The sequence below is a fragment of the Durio zibethinus genome, chromosome 2, assembly GCF_047325235.1.
Source record: "Durio zibethinus cultivar Kanyao isolate XHJ-2024 chromosome 2, ASM4732523v1, whole genome shotgun sequence".
In the NCBI taxonomy this organism is placed as follows: domain Eukaryota; kingdom Viridiplantae; phylum Streptophyta; class Magnoliopsida; order Malvales; family Malvaceae; genus Durio; species Durio zibethinus.
Window position 1 is genome coordinate 10,839,782 of NC_143163.1, and position 18,931 is coordinate 10,858,712.

The 18,931-nt window shown below is 33.6% G+C and overlaps 2 protein-coding genes across 6 annotated transcripts; one reads left to right on the forward strand and one right to left on the reverse strand.

The window, feature by feature from the left end:
• The first annotated feature begins 1,342 nt into the window (after positions 1–1,342).
• On the forward strand, positions 1,343–11,066 carry LOC111309259 (diacylglycerol kinase 5-like). 5 transcript variants are annotated; one of them, XM_022908270.2, is made up of 13 exons: positions 1,343–1,876; positions 3,498–3,707; positions 3,779–3,901; positions 4,069–4,197; positions 4,554–4,639; positions 5,435–5,558; positions 5,894–5,942; positions 7,263–7,345; positions 8,359–8,426; positions 8,822–8,896; positions 9,848–9,935; positions 10,064–10,180; positions 10,437–11,066. In XM_022908270.2, the coding sequence occupies exons 1-13, from the start codon at positions 1,793–1,795 to the stop codon at positions 10,764–10,766; spliced, it is 1,566 nt and encodes a 521-aa protein (XP_022764005.2). In that variant the 5' UTR covers positions 1,343–1,792; the 3' UTR covers positions 10,767–11,066. The 5 variants fall into 5 exon arrangements, with proteins under 5 accessions (XP_022764005.2, XP_022764009.2, XP_089605992.1 ...); XM_022908274.2 differs by having other exon boundaries at positions 1,482–1,876; positions 10,089–10,180; XM_089749866.1 differs by having other exon boundaries at positions 1,719–1,876; positions 9,781–9,935; positions 10,089–10,180; positions 10,437–10,849.
• A 129-nt stretch (positions 11,067–11,195) lies between these two features.
• On the reverse strand, positions 11,196–13,839 carry LOC111309260 (protein THYLAKOID FORMATION1, chloroplastic-like). The gene is made up of 5 exons (XM_022908275.2): positions 13,487–13,839; positions 13,099–13,366; positions 12,575–12,791; positions 12,120–12,235; positions 11,196–11,572 (listed from the first exon to the last, which is right to left on the reverse strand). The coding sequence occupies exons 1-5, from the start codon at positions 13,686–13,688 to the stop codon at positions 11,479–11,481; spliced, it is 897 nt and encodes a 298-aa protein (XP_022764010.2). The 5' UTR covers positions 13,689–13,839; the 3' UTR covers positions 11,196–11,478.
• Positions 13,840–18,931: the final 5,092 nt, after the last annotated feature.

Genomic DNA, 18,931 nt, shown 5'->3' on the forward strand with positions numbered 1-18,931 from the left:
TGATTCGGACCCACCAAACTTAGAATTTCCTCTCCAAACCAGCCTTGAATTCCGGAAACCAAAAAATTCATCAAACCATAATTTCCATTTGAAGATGCAGACCCGAAAAGAGTAAAGGTAAGTTTAGCTTTTGCTTCATCATCTGTAAATCATGTAGAATTTTGCTAAATGAAAAAGGTATAAAAAATTAGAGAAGAAAGGTTTTTAGCAAGGTGAAATTAGATTAAAATATGAAAAATATCTTCCAATCATATGTACATATAAATAAAACTTATGCATTCAATCAAAAAATAAGTATAATTACCTTACAATATATATATATATATTGAAAGTTATAAAAAGTATTTTTAATTTTTTTAATTTCACATATAGACTTTTTTTCACTAATTATTTTTTGTTGTGGTATCAAATAATAAATATCTTTCATGTACATATATTTTTAATAATATGATATATAATAATTATTTATTAATAAAAAGAATATGTTTATATGTAAAATTAATAAAAAGGAAATGTTTATATTTGTTTAGAAATTAATAAAAAGTAAATTAAAATTAATTTTGTAATTTTTATATAAATATGGATTTTTTTATTAATTTTACATGCAGACTTTTTTTCACTAATTATTTCGATAATGATGTTAAATAATTAATTCTTTTTATTAACTTTCATATAAATATAAACATTTTCTTTTTATTAATTTTCATATAGATATTTTCTTTTCACTAATTAGTTTTGATTATGACATCAAATAATTAATCTTTTTTATTAGTTTTTTAAATATAGAAAATTTTATTTAATTTTATATATTTTTATTTCATTTTTTATAATTATTTTTGATAATGATACTCATTAAAATTTTTTTATTAACTCAGCTTCTTTTTGAAATTTTCTGATCTTTACACATCCATGTGTATGACATATGTACAATTTTTTGCCACATATGTCATTGTTTACGCATATCCTAAAAAATTTTAAATAGTTAAAAATAAAAACTAAGGAACTTATTTAAATGAAATAATAATATAAGAGTTTACTTAAATGTTTTTAATATTTTAAGAGCATTTTTTATATTTTAGTAATAAAATTATAAAAATATATCATCTACAATAATTATAATATAATTAATCAATTATAATTTAAAATTATATGAGATTTATCAAAATTTTAGATATAATTTATATTTATAAATAATACGTCTCTATATAAATTTGTATTTTAATTAAACAATTATAATAGTAAAAAAAGTTTATAAGTAATATGGTTTGTGAAAGTACAACGGGTAGCGCTACTTTTTATGTTCATGATGTGATAAATGTCAGTTACAGCCATTGAATTCAATGATGATGAAGTGGCATTTCATCTAACCATGAAATGAGCTGTCCAGGTGCGAGATGGGAAGGAGCCAAATCACCCATTTCAAATTCCAAAGAGGATGAAAAAAGTACAGTTATAAATAATTGGTTTGGATTGGCGGAAGAGGCCAGGAGATTTTAATACAAAAAAACAAGGAAAGTCTATGCACATGAATTCTGAAACCAGCAGTCGTTAATTTGCCATTTTTATTTTTTTTTCCCTTCTTTAATTTGCTTTTGGAGATCATAAGCAGGTCTTTTTTTTTACCAAATACTCACTTCTTTCTAGATGACGTCTAACTGTTTGTGACATCTTGTACAAAAGGTTCATCTTCCGGAGGACGAGTGGTGCGGCGGTGCGAGGCGTAACCAGAAAGAAAGAAAGGCCAAAATCATTCCTTTTCCCTTGTTTAAATCTTTCTCTTCTTATGTAAAACATGGGTAATTCTCCTTCATTCCGGAATGATCAGAATGAAAATCGTGGAAGAAGAAAAAGGAAGTCCTGTTTCAAATCAAATCAGGTTTGCTAATTTCTTTGTTTTATTTACTTTTGATGTTTGCCTCTGGGTTTTTCTTTTTTGGATTAAAGCTTCTTGTTATATGAAAGTTAAAACGTATCTCCAAACTCATTTTAAAATCTTTATTATAGGTATAGGGTTGGAGTTTTGGATTAAAGATTCCTCTCCTAGTTTAGTGCTGTGCTGTGCTGTGCTGTGCTGTGCTGTGCTGGCCTATTTGTTTATATTTAGGGCTTTGATCTTGCATTCCTCCTTGGAACCCAACCAAATTAAAATAATTAAAAATCAGCCCAAGATGAGACTGGATTTAGCACCATGCAATCTCAACTACATTCGGCCATGCCCAATCTCTTTTAGTGACAGATACGTCGTCGTTGTACGTCCTTGCTTGGGTAATTTAATTCCGGAAACGCCCCTTCCTCTCTGCTCATGTAACAATAGTAATACAGTAGCCGCCGAATGAATGATTGGAGTGGTAACTGTGGTAGACCCTAGCAATAATTAGGCACGTGGAATCTGACGTCATCATGTTTTGCAGTCTCTTTTTTTTTTTTTGAGAAAGATTGATCGGGCTTTTAGGTCAACGAGAGAATCATAATGGCTCTGGCTGGTTGGCTTCGCAGAATAACAAGAGAGTTCTGTTCCTTCAGTTTTCCCCCACACGTTTTAACACTTGAATTCAGAGTCCTCACCTAAAAATTTCCAAGCGATGAAGCTCCCTTCGGATTTCCTTAAGATAAACATCGATTCACATTGATGTTGTGATCTTTATAATAATAAAACAATCTATACCGAACAGCTCAACTCTGTCCCTTCACATCTCCTCTTTAAGCGTTTCACTTCGTAAAAATTTCATATCCTAACTCGAAAAAGCTTTATTAAATTCATAAAAGATAGAAAGAAAATTGGAAACCAGATCTCTTCTCATTCATTTAACAGGTATCTTCTGATTCTCTCTTTTTCAATTAAATTTCTGCTTCTAATCACAACGATCAACCCTCGCTTCAAATTTAGCAAGCAAAGGAATCTATCTTTTTACTGTTTGGTTGTTGTTATTCTCATTCTCCAACAGCGGGAAACCTTGTCTAAGCTTCAGCTCCACTGTTCCCAAATTCGGTTGACTTCATTTTGCTTCTTTTTTTCTTCTTCTCGTTTTGCAATGGATGAGTTGTTGTTTGTTATACAGTTTTCCTGTTTGTTAAAATTCCTGAATTCGAATGTTGTAATATAAACTTGACATCTTTTAATGTTTTGACATATGGTTTAGCGAGAGCTGAGGCAGCTAGAAGATTTCTTTCTGATTTAAACGTTTTTCCTTTTTATCATTTAAGTTGTGATAAATCGCCCATGATATGATTTACAAGTAATTCATATTGTGTAATCTATCTCAATGCTATTATTGTTCGGTAATGAGCTCCTGGAAATCAGTTATGCAGGGCCTTTAGATAAGAATTCTTTTAATTGTATGATTTTAATCAATTTTTTTCCTGCATCCTATTCGAAAATTCAAAATTTTCTATTTTGATTTTTTTATATTTTAATTTTTTTAAATATTTTGTTTTTATCCCTTATAATTTCCAGTGGTACCTTGATTTTGACGATCATTAATCATTCGATAATGCAGTTGGGCCCGGCAATGGCGGATTCTAAATCCGACCCTGACTTCTTGAAGGAATTCTACATTCCTACATATATATTTAATGACGAAACAAAGACCTCCTATGTTCCCGATGCACCTAAATTTCCAGTGCTAGCGTTTATCAACTCCAAAAGTGGCGGTCAGTTGGGTGGGGATCTTCTTAAAACATATAAAACTGTCCTCAATGAACACCAGGTACCTTTAGTCTTTCTGGATGCATATTTGGATATTTGCTTCAGCGCTAATCATGGTGTGACTAATTTCAGGTTTTCGATGTGGGACAAGAGGCCCCTGATAAGGTGCTTCGCAGAGTTTACACTAGACTGGAAAAGCTGAGACAAGAAAAGGATGAATTTGCTGCAAAGATTCATGAGAGACTAAGAATAATTGTAAGTTGTGCCTAATAGCTTACAGTCTTACAGGTCTATCTTTCTTGCATGATGCTATCAATAACAAGGACCAACAGTGCAGTTATTAGTATTATTATCTTTTATATATATATATATATATATATATATATATATATTTAACTCCTTACTGCTAGCTTGATCTTTAGGTTGCTGGTGGTGATGGGACAGCTGGCTGGCTTCTGGGGATTGTTTGTGATCTTAAATTGCCACATCCACCTCCAATTGCTACAGTTCCTTTGGGAACTGGAAACAATTTGCCGTTTTCTTTTGGCTGGGTAAGAATATCTTGCTTTTATTAGTTCTAATCAAGTGATAGAATGAGAGTTCAACCGTCTTGATAAGTTTTCTTACATAGAACGATGAATAAGTCTGTCCTTTTTTGGGCACAACATGGCCTTAATTGGCTTGATAGTATTCCCAATTTTTATATCTCATTTTCGTTTCCTATTGTGGAGCCGAGCCAAGTTGCCTTTCAGTAAAATTTGTAATGTTTGCTGAAAATTCTTCTGATTTTTGATCGGCACTGCAATTGGCAATAGGAATCTGCTGGAAGTCTCTATACCATGAATAATCTCCATCAATTTTACGAGCTTTTAAGTTCTTGTCTAACTTGCAGTTTTCTAAATTACAGGGCAAGAAAAATCCTGGGACTGATCGTAATTCCGTGTTGTCATTCTTGGAACAAGTAATGAAAGCAAAGGAAATGAAAATAGACAAGTAATGTAGTTGAGATGACTCCTCTCACTTCCTCTCTATCTTACACACACACGTGCTTGATGTGAAGTGTACTTCTTGTAAACTAAGGGAACTCCCTGATTCGGCATAGTGCTGATGTAGCCAAATTTTGGTTTGCGTATCCAATTTCAGTGAAATGGGACTTTGCCTCTGTTAAGTTATGAACCTCTAGTGATGCAATATACTTCATCTCCTCTACCTGGTTATCATGTAAATCTTCACATGCAAAGCACACCTGTCAATCCTCGGACCATGTACAAATGTGCTAGGAAGTATGCAGTTGGGAAGAATCACTATCTATTAATTGTCAATCCTCCCTGTGTAACTTCTAAAATAAGTTTTGGGAAAATTAAATGGTAACTTTTTTGACAAAAGAAATCTTCCATGAAAGATGTAGGATCCACAAACAGAGTTCATTCCTATATAATTACATCACCAAGAGAACTTTTTTTTCTCTCTCCCTTTTGATTGTTTCCATCATTTTCAATTTTCACTACTATCTCTTTTAAGGAGGCCAGAATTTAAAGAAGCATATTTGCATTCCATGCTCCTTAACTCTCAAAGCCCAATTTGTAACTACATTTGTACATTATTATTATTATTATTATTATTATTATTATTATTATTATTATTCACTTTATATGGATATAATATTTTATTATGCAAAAATATTCACCTTCCAACATAAATCTTAATGATTTTTTCAATTAAATTATAGGGTTAACTAACATAAAGAACTTCAATATGGTTACTGATATCTGCATTTTTGTGGTTCAGCTGGCATATTCTCATGAGGATGAGAGCTCCAAAAGAAGGTTCCTGTGATCCTATAGCACCTCTTGAGCTACCACATTCTTTACATGCATTTGGTCGTGTCTCTTCAACAGATGAACTGAACATGGTAACATATTCTATCATTACCTCCTGTGCCATCTTAGAATCATTTCTTTGTCTTACTCTTTGTTTTTTGCAATCAAGAAGCTGTATGATTTTTAAACTATCTCTTGTAACTCACAGGTGAAAACTTCAAATTTCTTTTTCTGGTTTCAAAAGGTTTTTTATTCTTTTTTCTCTTTGTACCATTAAATATTTTCAGTGGCATATAATCCTTCCTGGAACCTTTGGTCTAGCTTCCAGTTAATGTTCTGTACCTTATTCTAAGATTTACAAAAGAAATGCAATATTTGTTTATTGTTTTGCTTTTACATTCTTATATAAAATGTTTTTGCTCCTCAGGAAGGTTACCATACATTTCGTGGTGGATTCTGGAATTACTTCAGCATGGGTAAGAATAATTCCCCTAGGCTAGTATTCAAACTGTTATGTCGCTAAAATGAAGCTATCTTAATCTTCTTGGTGTCTTATAAGTGTGGATGCTGGCTTTTTTTTTTTTTTTTTGTAATGATACCTTAAAGTACAATAGATTATACTTTCTGATATCATAAAGCAACTCTTCTTTTAATTCCTTTTACTTTCTGTTGCCTAATGGAAATTGAACAATCTTGTAAAGAATATATGATATTGCAGAAAATATGATTGAAACAAAAACTTTGGGAAATGTAAGGTTTCCTTATGTGTCTAATTCCAGTTTACATCTGGTTGAACTATCTTTTTGAAATTCCAAGAAACGTGTTTTTTGAGTCCTTCTGTTTTATTTGCAAATTTTGTGTTACTATCATACAGTCTTCTCTTTGTCTTTTCCTTTCTTGCATCTTCTTGTTAGGCTAAACAAGGGGAAGTTACCCTCCCTTTTCCTGTAAGTGAAATGCAGGATTCAATCTCTGGTCCTAGTGCAACCACTGAAAGACTTTACTTGCTAAGCTACTTGAAACCTTCATTACTGGCAACGGGTCAGGGTGAGAGGTTTTTTGGTCACCCTGACCTGATCAAAACTTGCCATGCCTCAACCCAACATAAAAACATTATTTTCATATCCGACCTAGCCTGCATATGCATAAAACAGCAATCGACCCAACTTGAAATTAATTTAATAATTTTAATTTAGTATAATATTCATAAATATTTTTTTTAATATAAATTAAATCTTAATTATATATAAATATAGTATTTTTATTAAGTTAATAACTTAAGTTAAAGTATTAAATAATAATTTTATTAATATAATACATATATATTTCTTCAAAAAACATAATACCTATATATAAATATAAAATTAAATAAATAGTAAATAGTAAAAAATTACATATATATAAATATATCTAACTTGATTCTCTTATTTGATTTTTCATATAGCTGACCCCAAAGTATGGGATATAAGGCTTAATGTGTTGTTGTTGTTGTTAGATACTAGGTCGGGGCAAGGCGCATTTACCTAAAACTTAACTTCGACCCAAGACAAAAAAATCCGACCCAACCTTACTCAAAAACCGATTTTCAAAAAAAAAAAAAAAGACCTTGCAGGATTGTGTTGGATCGAAACCCAAAGGATTCGGGTAGATTTGCCATCCCTAATCTTACCATCCAATATAAAGAACAGATTTGTTTATTCTCACTGCATAGTTATCTGGTTTACTCAACTTTGTTTCTAACATGACAAGTTGACAACTGGTTAACCTCATTAATATTGTTGTAATGTTGCCTACAGGAATGGATGCTCAAGTATCTTATGCTTTTCACTCTGAGCGAAAGCTGCATCCAGAAAAATTTAAAAACCAGTTGGTTAATCAGGTATAGTTCTGTCATAGTGCATCTGCTTTGTTTGATTGATGCATGGACACTTGCAGTCAATTCATCAGGGTTTTCCTTTTTAAGGATGTTACATGATTCACTGCTAGCTTATATTTCTTGATAGAGTTAGTCTCTTTTAGCTTTGAGGACAATCTTTTTTAAGAATTAGTTATCTTATCATCCATAACTGAGAAATTGGTCAATTGGGTTTTTAACATACGTGACATTTACTAAAAAATTGAAGGAACTAGAAACCATACATGACGCCACATGACATTGCTCTGCTGTCCAAACTAGGATGGGAAACTTATTGGAAAGGCCCTACTTATGGAGTTGACTTGTAATACATGTTGGCTTTTTATTTTAGAGTGGGAAATAAATTCAAAGAGATGGTGAGACGCTTTGTTCAGCACAATCATGTGGAGCATTTAAAAAATTTTTTAGCCGATTAATGCATAAAATTTGAAATTAGCCTGACAGGCTGCCATAATGGAGCTCTGGAGTTCTCATTTGCAAAGTTTGTATACCTGGATTTGAACTACTTGCATCTCACAGCAAAAACATTTTTTTTTCCTTTTGCATTTGATCCTCAACAGTTTCAATCTTCTCCATAAAATTAGCTTTTATGAGCTCCACAATATTTTTCACCTTTCTTTCTTGGTGATTGAAAATACAGATTTCTGTTTTGGTCGTCAGGATGGGCATAGCCCATGGGGAAGGGGGAGGAGGTCTTGGTTCAAAACCAATACCTTTATGTCCTCCTAAGGCCTCCTTAGCCACTAGGCCAAGGGTCTGAGGACGATTGGTACAGATTTATGTTCTGTATAATGATCTACTTTAGTTATGGAATATATATATATATATATATATATGTTTGTATGTGTGTGTTTCTATGTATATATATATATATATATATGTAATCTGGATGTTGCTTGGCCTTGATACTGGAATTCTCCCTTAGGAACATATGCCAGTTACTGAATTTTTCATGTTCCCTTACTTCTTCCCAACAGAGCACTTATGCAAAGCTTGGTTGTACACAAGGGTGGTTTGCCGCTTCTGTTTTTCATCCTTCTTCAAAGTGAGCTTGGTTACCTTTTATCTTTTATGTGTAATAGTTAAATTTTTCTTTTAACAAATAAATGGTTAGGCTGACATTTAAGTTTCATGCATTTTTCATTGAAGTTTGCCTTTTTCTTTCTAATGAATTTCTTCATAATGGAAAATAAAACATAAATTCAAAAGACAAGTTTATAATATGAAAAGTACTTATATGTTCCATATTATACTTCCACCTGCTGTGTCAAATTGGCATTCTAGCCTTTCATTTTGCGACAAATTGTGGCACATGAGTAGAGAAATGTCTTTTAGTCTTCTAGGTCTTACAGTTGCTGGATACAATACATCCTCTCTTACCAGATAATTTTAAGCTCTTTTCTGAGTAAGTTGAAAATTTTATATGATCTTAAACTACAGGAATGTTTCCCAGCTTGCAAAAGTGAAAATCATGAAGAAACATGGTGAATGGCAAGACCTCCACATACCACACAGGTAATTTTCATTTGGTCTAATGCAGGTTGCTGGCTTTAGACCATTCTTATTTGTTCATACATGAAGGAAAAAGATCTGTTCATACCAAACATTTTCATTACGACACAATGTAGAGGAAAAATATAGCAATAGGGTTCAAATGATGAGTCTATTCATTTGTTGATCAAAAGTCACAACAAGCATATGCTAACAAGATATATGGCTCATCTATTCACTTGGTGGCATCTTTTTTCCACCTAAATGGTAATTCAATTTATATATTACAATACTTGGAAAAGATATTAAAATCTATACTACTATGCCTCACATAATTGACAAAACAAATTTATATTGGCTAAAAAGTTACAAAATCTGTATATTTTCATTCAATTACTGTAGAAGTAATTATTAGAGCGTGCCATTTCACTTGATAGTTGGGGTTATTGAGTCTAATATCTTTTACATTAGCATTTAGTTATAAATGTTTTGTGTTAGAAATTATTGATAAATAGAGCAACTGAAGAAGTATAAAAGAGATTAATGGACCGAAATAAGAGAAAGGAAAAGGCCCAATAAGTTCTCTGGTGAAAAAAGAAAAGTAGTAACTCACTATTCATGACAAATTTTCTTTGGTTAAGACATATTATTTGCAAGAAGTGGCCATGTTTTAGTATAAAACTTCTAAATTTAAACCCCACATTTTCTGGAAAGGTTCAACAACATTATAGAACCATCAATGTGTTTCTCGTGGTTTTTGGGAAATGAACATGTTGTCTCTTTCTTCCATCTTCTCAAGTTTCATATCCCTATTTTTTGTTACTTAGATGATTCGCGTTTTGTTACAATGAAAATATCATTTACAGAGCCTTTTGTTAAATAAAACCATTAACTGTTGCTTATTTCAGATTTTTCTGCTTTAAGCCTCTGATATCTTTCCCATATGTCCCTGGCCCCCCTCCCCAATTTCAACAGCATAAGGTCGATCGTATGTCTCAACTTGCCCAGCTTTTCTGGTGGTCTAAATCCTTGGGGAACGCCAAGTGGCAGAAAACAGCTTCATGTTAGTCCCTATTTGTCATTTGATGATCTGTTTTATATTTGACATTTGGTTTTCTTTTTGGTTAAGAAATATCAATTAACTGTGGTGGTAAGAATCAGATAAAATATTTATCTCAATTGACTTTACAGAGAGACTTGACTCCACCTTATGTAGATGATGGCCTCCTCGAAGTTGTTGGTTTTAGAGATGCTTGGCATGGGCTCGTGTTGCTGGCTCCAAATGGACACGGAACTCGGCTGGCACAGGTAATAATTTAAGAAGGCATAGTTCAGTAGTCAAACCCCACTTTCAGAGTGGACATCCCTTGTTCAAATCCATCTCCCCCAAAAAAGGATCTTCTCAAATCAATGAGTTTACTTCTCCCCAATATTTTCCTGCATTGTTACAAGGACCTAGATGTGTGTGTGTGTGTGTGTGTGTGCACATACATATATTTTTTTTTATTGGCATAAATCTCTGTTCAATTCAGTATTTCACTATTTGTTTTCTTGTGGAAACTAGGCACACCGAATCCGCTTTGAGTTTCACAAAGGTGCTGCTTACCATACGTATATGAGGATTGATGGGGAACCTTGGAAGCAACCACTGCCGATTGATGATGATACGGTTGTGGTTGAAATTTCTCACCTTGGACAAGTGAACATGCTTGCAACCCAAAATTGCCGATCGAAAAGTGTCCATGATGGTACCTCATCAACTAGTCATCATAATGGTGAGGAAGATGATAGTGATGAAGAAGACTCAAGAAATGAGGCAGATGAGTATAGGAAATTTGGTGCGGCAGACACGTTCAGAATCGCAGATGAGGTTGATATTTCTCTACTTAGTTAAACTTGATATTTCATTTGTTGTGCTCATTACTTAACGTGTAACAGTGATTCTCGGGGTTCAGTATTAGTTTGGTTTCAATATTACTGTAAAAGTTGCCATTCATAGTTAGTTAATTTGCTCGTCTTAGATGATCCCATCTTAACGAAGCCCTTATCTGGGGGAACTTGACGTCTTACCGGTATTTTGGTTTCGGTTGGGTTGGGTAATTTGGCGGCATTGAAAACTGTTTTGTTATCTTAAAAGTTTCCCCGTTTTGTGACTGTTAATCAAGGTTTATGCTATTCATTTTTTATATTTGAAGATGGAACATTGATACCGGCCTGAAACTTTTAAAACCCTGAAAAAAGAGTAGAATGAGGATTTCATGTATATATATAACATTTACAGAATCCTATGTTTAGATTACATTAAAGAAATCAAGAGAATGGATAAATCTTGAAACTTGTGAATGGATTTAATCGAAATGAGACAAATGTTCTACGATGCCATAAGAAGTTGATGGACTATGAGCAAAGGATGCACTTAGAAGAGTTGAGACTGTATCCGAAAAACACATATATCCAAACTGAAAACAGTACACAAGTTATAATATAACACATTGCGCCTAAATGATGGAGGTTACTGTTTCTACTCTGTTTCTACCTCGGAGCAAACAAAATGGGTATTGAAGTATCACCAAAGATGATAAGCATACTGGAGTAGACAGATCAAATTACTGGCCAACGTACTGGTATTCACCCAAACAATTTTTGACGGCCTCATTGGCCTTCTGCGATTCTGATCTTTCTTCTCTTTTCTTCTTTTCCCTGAAGGTCAAAAACCTTTCAGACAACAGCATCGTGTAAAACAATTCAACAACAAAGAAAGAATTACATTAATATCTTAAAATTCATTGGCGAAGAATCACATCTTTAAGGTAGCAATTCAAGTACAAAGTGATGACTGCATTTACAATTGAAGGTACCGAACTGGCTACTCTATTCATTTTTCAAGAGTGGTTTTCAGGTATAAGATGAAACTGAAGCAAGTCTGACTTTTTCACGTGTGGGTGCACTAGCATGGTATCTTTGAAATGTTAAGTGTTTACTTCTTATCTCCCAGTTTGCAATTCGTCTGCAAATTAATATCCCTGCAGGAGGTTCACATCTAAAAATAGCTTTCTTGCAGGACGTTCATATCTAAAATTTGCTTGCTACTGCAAGAAGGTTTAATAGCAAGACTTTACGGTGTAAATGCTCTAACTCAGACCAATTATATCTGTTGTACTTATGCAGCAAAGAATACAGAGCAGGCAAAAGGAATAGAATATGATACTATGAACTAGAAAAAGTCAACTAGGAGGAGAGAATTTACCTATCAACATACTCCTTAAGCAACTCTTTCGCTTGAACCAGCTTGGAAAGAAGATTCCTATACACATCAAGATCTCGGTCCACACTTCTTTTGTTGATATTTAAGGCTGCACAAAGCTGTTGGAGACAGATGTCATAAATAAAAATCCTAGGTGCAGCTTTTCCTTATACTTTATCACCAAAATTTGAAAGATTCATTTGTGAATTGTGTTATATCCAGTTCTCTTGCCATTGTCTTTTTTTTCCTCAGCTTCTTGCAAATAAAAGAGAAGTTAATGGTGATTCGGGTTAAGGCTTTAGTGAGTTAACGAGTGTTCACTTATCTTGCCAAACAATCTTAGAATAGTGTCTTAGCCCCGCGCCTGATAAATTCTACTTATGTTGAGGTGTGAATAATCAGAACTTAGTCTGAAACTAAACCAATAGTCAATAGATAAAAGGAAAGGAGGATTCTACCTTCTCTAAAACTGTAGGTTCAGTTGCATTGGCCAGCTCAAGAAGACGAAACAACCCAACAGCAAAGAAACGGCTATAGCTGAAACTCCCCTTTCCCCCAGCTCTTTCTGCAATGTCTTTCAGTATCCCCTCAACTTCTCCATCTCTTGATGGAAACTCAACTAGTGAACTGGAAGTTTGAGCACGGGCCCACTCTTCCAATTTCTGTGCGTCAATTCTATAGGCCACAACACACACACACAAAAGAACATTTTAAGGAATCCGTCTTCGCAACTACTTGAAGATTTAATTAAATAAAATGCATGCATTATTAGGAACAATACCATATTTAAGATCTTCGAACACATGAAGAAATTTCAGCATTTCCTTTCCACATTCTACTTCCTAAAAAGAAATAGTTCAACATAGTCTTTTTGCATTTCTGATAGAAAGTTTCCTAATCTAGATCATGAATTTCTAGCCATGCCAATTAGTATTAGCATCATTGCTAGGTAAATGAAGACATGGAAACTCCATAGACAAACCTATACTGTTGGGGATTCTCTTTCAATGCTTTGATATAAGCTTGGAAGATGGCATCTCGATCCTCATCACTCGGATATCCTTCCATCAATTGATCATATACAGTAACAAAACCAAGGGCGAAGACGGCATCATACAGGTAAGTCCTCTTGTACCTCATCAAATGTTGCTGCACAATCAGCTCCTGCAAAACCGTGTTGTACACACTTGGGATGGGTCGTTTATATGCTTTTAAAAAATTCGACTTTGTTTCAGATACAGTTGGGACATCTGAAAATCAAACTCAAAACAGACAACAAAAATATTAATAAATCGAATAATCTCTATAATTTAATTCCGTGAAGCCAAGTTCCAGCATTGCAAACCAAAAAAGGGAAAAAAATAACTAACCAGTAGCAGTAGACATGCAATGAACAACGGAAGAAGAAGCTGCAGTGGAAACTCGAACCCCGAGGGAATGATACAAAAGGCTTGTGCGGAAACCGAATCCTTCGAAATTGGAAGCCAGATAACGAGCCGATGAGACATTGACTTTTCTGTCGGCGGAAGTTTGACCAATTGCCGAGAAAGATAGAGAACTAACTGCCGCCATTGGAACTAACTGTATATGTATTATATAAGTATTAAAAAAAAAAAAAGGAATTTTTGGGTTTGGCAATTTGGGATTTCAAAGTTATATCATCGTGGAAACTTGGCTTGAAACTGAGGAGAGAGAGAGACAGAAGAGGGGCTTATCCAGTGTTAGAAGCGAAGGGAAATGGGGGATTTTTATGAATTTGGAGAGGAGCTCTTGAGCTGTTGACACGTGGCCACTCAAAACTTGTGTATTCTTCTCTCTTTTACTTGTGTGGTTTAGGTTTCCCTGAAAGGGGAAAGCCTTTGAAGTGACATATACCCAAAGATTGTTTCTTTTCTTAATTACCTTGAAATGCTAAGTTTCTTTACATTACAACAAATGACTCTTTGAATTGAATTTGTAATTTTACGTACGGGGATTTAGCCAGACGGTTGAGCGGCTACGTTGCGAACAACCTGGTGGAAGGAAGCCTGAAAATGGGACTCTATCAGTTTAGTAAGCAAACAAAGATGATGACATTTTTCTCGTTACTACTCTCCTCATCTCAAGCCTGATGGAATATGGGCCATTGTGGTTGGTTTATCATATTCAAGACAAGATTTTGGCAAAAGTATTGCTACAAAATGATTGACATTTTTCTTTGCTTGATGACTCAAACACCAAGCTGGGCTGTGGAGCATGGATCTCGGATCCAACGTGTTTTGATTCGCATGAAGTGTAAACTCATAGCAACCAAACGTTGAAGAGGGTAGAAAACTGTTTCTGGACTTCCACATATACTTTGGATTCCAAACTGCGGGGCCACATTCACTCATATTTGCACAAATAATTCTTTCTTGAATAAGGAAATCACAAATTAACGCCAACTTAACTAAGAATCAGGAAGAAGAGGGAATGTAAATATTGGTGAAGTAGAAAAGGAAAAACAAATGGGTACAGTGTTAAAAGAAAAATACAACAAAGAGATTCCAGGAAGATTGAGATTGGATAAAGGGAACTTCAGTCGTTCCTGTCTTTCTAATGGAATCTAGCCACTAACTTGCATTACTACCTAGATACCAGCCAGGGTTGCATTTGCTAGCCACCTCTCTGTAACAGTTTAGATACTAAGGTAAAACTACAGGTCAGAGGCCATAATAACTAATAAGTTGCAGTAAAATACAACCCAAGCGATGCTATTGTGGGAAATTTCCATTTTAGTAAGGTAGACAAAATGATGACATTTTTACAGTTAGCATAGTAGGTGCATTTTCTACTTTTGAAGCAGTTGTAGAAATGAAGTTCAACTCTATACAGTATCAAATTTGAAGGAATTGATTTCGCCAGGTGGATGAATCAGATCTTCAATGGATTAATCTAATCGATCCATCATCCATGGTCGTTGGAAAACATCGACAATATAATCACTTTCTTTTCAAAAGCCACGAACCACAAATGTAAAATTGGTATACTACCGGAGGTTTTGATGGTCTTTATATACGGAAATAACATTTCCAGGCTCTTTCCCCCTCCAATTTGTATAGTAATTAGTTAACTACAAGGCCACTCTCTAAGCATATGCCTTTTCTCTCATCTTCTCTCCTCCAGAATTCTATCTCTCTCTCTCTCTCTCTCTCTCTCTCTCTCTCTCTCTCTCTCTCTCTTTCTTTTTCTCTCCCTCCTGATCACACACATCCAAACCCAACTGAAGAAAGCATTTGGTTGGTTAGAGATGAGCTTGAGGAACACAAGCAGGGAATTCTTCCAAGTAGAATCACATGTTATGTAAGGAATGGAATACCGAGCTCTAAAAGCTGACTCGGTTATCAAATCTTCCTTTAAGTGAGTGAGAAGAATTTCAGGATCCTTTAATCCCATGAATACTGATAAATCTGCTAAAAGCACTTGATGACAACCAGCTTAAACAGGCTGAGGAGTCGCTTGGGACTGTGATGTACTTGAGCTGCTGAGGAACTAACTAGTGTCAACGAAAGTTGTTAAGTGGGCTTTAAACTTCGAGTGTCTTCTTCTAGAACTGTTTCCTATGGCAAATCCAAGCAGTCTAGAGCACACAGAGTATGTGTATGTACAAAGAAGTATAATTATCTTAAGAAGTTTAAGTGGGAAATATAATTAATTTTCAAATCCTCTTCAGCAGAGCACATGATCTAGATTGACCAAATCAGCAAAACAGCATCAGAACTACCTACTCGAGTAATAAGTAGATCCACCATCCTTGGCTTTTCGATTTGAGCAATATCAATGAAAACCCCCTACTTCTAAAGCGTCATTAACTTTTTTTTATCTTGATCTCGCAAAAAACTAGCTTTTGATAAATTGCTCATGCTACAAAACCTGTTAAATATAGTTGTCAAATTAACAATTGAAGCTGTCGTTTGGAAAGAACTTAGAAGTTTCGTTCAGGAAAAGAAATTCTACCAAAATAAATACAGGTAGCCACACATTACAAAAGTAAAAAGGATTACAATACTGCTATTTCATATCAGCATATGTCATTTCCATTCAAATATATTTTTGAAAAAAAAAATTATTTATTACATATCATATGTTATAATTAAACAATGAATATTTATTTCAACAAACTCATTAATGGTTATTGTAATAAATAATTGACATTTTTTGAAAAAAAGATTAAATAGCACGATTTGAATGAAAAGTGATATATACTAATATAGAGCTACCGTTTGATATATACTGCAAAGCTTAGTTTTACTTTTGGCCATACATAGAGGTAGAAACTAGTCCAAACATGAATCAACATGTCAATGGGAATGCCGATTATAAGACACACTTAACTTGGGTAAGTTAGAAGAAGCATGATAACTGTTAGCTTAAAAGAAACACTTAGCTTGGGTAAAGTTAGAAGAACCATGATAACTGTTAGCTATCTTCCCATAGTAAAATTCAGTGTGACTTTCTCTAAAATTTCCATTTATGTTGCATTTTTCACTAGGCTGCTGTCTAAAAATGAATCAATGTGTAATATATCAGCTAATACTCGGTCTGTATATATTTTTTCTTTCGTCAATTAAATCTATCCTTCCCTTTATGTCTGCCACTAGGAAATAAAATGGTAATAAAACAAAAATCGCCAAACATTGTCTTGATTCGTTACATTAACAAATTGAAAACTAGAACAAGAGTTTGGAATGCACAACGGCGTAAGGATCACTTTATAGTCTTATGATGATTCGGTCCTTAAATGATTGTAGCTTAAAGTGTAATGTCTGTTCCTGATAATAGCAAGATTCTTTCCCAGTATCCATGTCCCATACTCATAGTGCTATATTGAATTGGATATCATATCACTTATCTCTACTGTCAAACGCATATTAGTTTGCCCGTAAGATTTTTAGCCAGGGCCGGAAATATCTGTCAAACTTCAACTGAAAGCAGGAGGGAAAGAATTGCATATTCAACATAAGTAAAGATTCTTTGTGAACTTCATATTGGAATTCATATGATGGTAAGGCTTGTTGTGATTGGACAAACGCGACGTTAATCCTTGATTACCCCTTAAACATCCTTTATAATCTTGTTTTTGTTGGGCACGTGCATATCCTTTGCAATTATTGTTGGTACATACTTTTTTTTTGTCCCTGGTAACTTAAATCATATAGCATATATCTATACTATATATGACCATGAGGAATGAAATTCCAATTCATCAAGCAGTTACTTAGAGAAATTGATTTAATAGTGTTTTATATCATAACCCACGACGCAGATTTCAGTGCAAAAAAGAAAAGAAAGCTCGAACAGCCTCACAAATATACATATATACAGATGAGAGGCTAATTTACAGTGGGTCCCCAGCAGATGAGATTCAGGAGGTTCTCAGCCTTTTCAGCTTCCCTTGGCTTCTGTTTATCACCTAAGCCAACCTGTTTGACGGGTCTCTGGTGCCTGAGACGCATCTAACCTGAGAAGACTTTCCAGGTCCCGATGTGGGCTTGTCGTGCAGGTGATAATTAGGCTTGGCCCCACCCATGACCCTTTACAGATAAGGTCTTTCACCCCTGAATGGCTCTCACACATTACACATCCTGCGCAAATGCCTTGAGCTCATTCTTAATGCTACTTGCAGTTGGGCTAGCTGGAACTTACAGATGGAACCTTCTATTGGAATGGGGTAAGACTCCATTATGAGTTGTGAGCTTATTATATGCTAGAGCGTGAAAACTGAAAAGCTCTGCTTTTGACTAGTCGCATTCGGAGATACAAATAAGGGGTATGCGCCAGCCATTTGCTAACCGCCTAAAATTGGTTGCATTCCAGGGGCTAGCCACTTCATATTGTTAACCGCCGACGATCCATAATTGCATTTGCATGGATAATTATTAGCTTCCTCCCATCACTCCTTCGATTATGAGTAGTTTATGCTAGATAAAACAATATATACTTCTCCGTAGTTTCATTAAATAAATATTATAAAATTCGTCCTTCATAAATTAATTATTTTTTAAAATTTTGATAATTTCTCGATTCATGTTTTAATAACAAAAATAAACATGATTTGATGTATTATCCATATATAAATTTTGTATATTATTAATAAATAAAAAATATCTGCACATCAATAATAAATTTATAAAAAATGTATATATTTATCCTAAAAATTAATAAAAATTTATATTTAATAATTAAGAAAATGACATCATTTAATTTTATGATAATTTATAAATTCAAAAATAACCAATGCAATTATAAACGAGAAAAAAATTAAAAAAATTTAAAATTAATTTAAAATTATAATATTTAATTTGGTTCAATTCAATTCGGATTAAATTTGGATAATAAATAAATATATTAGATTTATTTTAGATTTGAAATCAAGAAACGAAAATTTAAAAAAAATGATCAATCGAATTATATATTTTTATTAATTTTTTAATTTTTATAAAATAAAAATAATTATTTTATGTTTATATTTATTTAAATATATTTAAAAAATAATAAATTAAATCCGATAAATTCAAATTAAATAAATAAAATTATATAAAATTTTGATTCAAATTTATTTAAAATTTAAAAATTTATAATTATTATATAATAAAAAAATTAAATCAAACCGTTATCAACTATCAATATAATTCTATTTTATTTGCATAAACGGTTACTCTGTGAACGGATGAAGCTGTAACGCGGTTTTAGAGAACAAGGAAACACGCACTTATAAGAGTGCAAGCATTTACAAACTTTGCACGTTGCGAGAAGTTTGCCCATCTGCGTAAAAATAAGTCACTCTTGTTTCTTGC

What these genes read in the sequence shown, in the direction of transcription:
- LOC111309260 (XM_022908275.2), bottom strand. Translation starts at nt 13,688, where the DNA reads ATGGCGGCAGTTAGTTCTCTATCTTTCTCGGCAATTGGTCAAACTTCC. An exon ending in TTGCATGTCTACTGCTACTG is followed by an intron (nt 13,367 to 13,486) that starts GTTAGTTATTTT and finishes TTTGATTTTCAG; the next exon opens with ATGTCCCAACTGTATCTGAA. An exon ending in GAGAATCCCCAACAGTATAG is followed by an intron (nt 12,792 to 13,098) that starts GTTTGTCTATGG and finishes TGTGGCCTATAG; the next exon opens with AATTGACGCACAGAAATTGG.
- LOC111309259 (XM_089749866.1), top strand. Translation starts at nt 1,793, where the DNA reads ATGGGTAATTCTCCTTCATTCCGGAATGATCAGAATGAAAATCGTGGA. An exon ending in CTGGAATTACTTCAGCATGG is followed by an intron (nt 5,943 to 7,262) that starts GTAAGAATAATT and finishes TGTTGCCTACAG; the next exon opens with GAATGGATGCTCAAGTATCT. An exon ending in GTTTTTCATCCTTCTTCAAA is followed by an intron (nt 8,427 to 8,821) that starts GTGAGCTTGGTT and finishes CTTAAACTACAG; the next exon opens with GAATGTTTCCCAGCTTGCAA.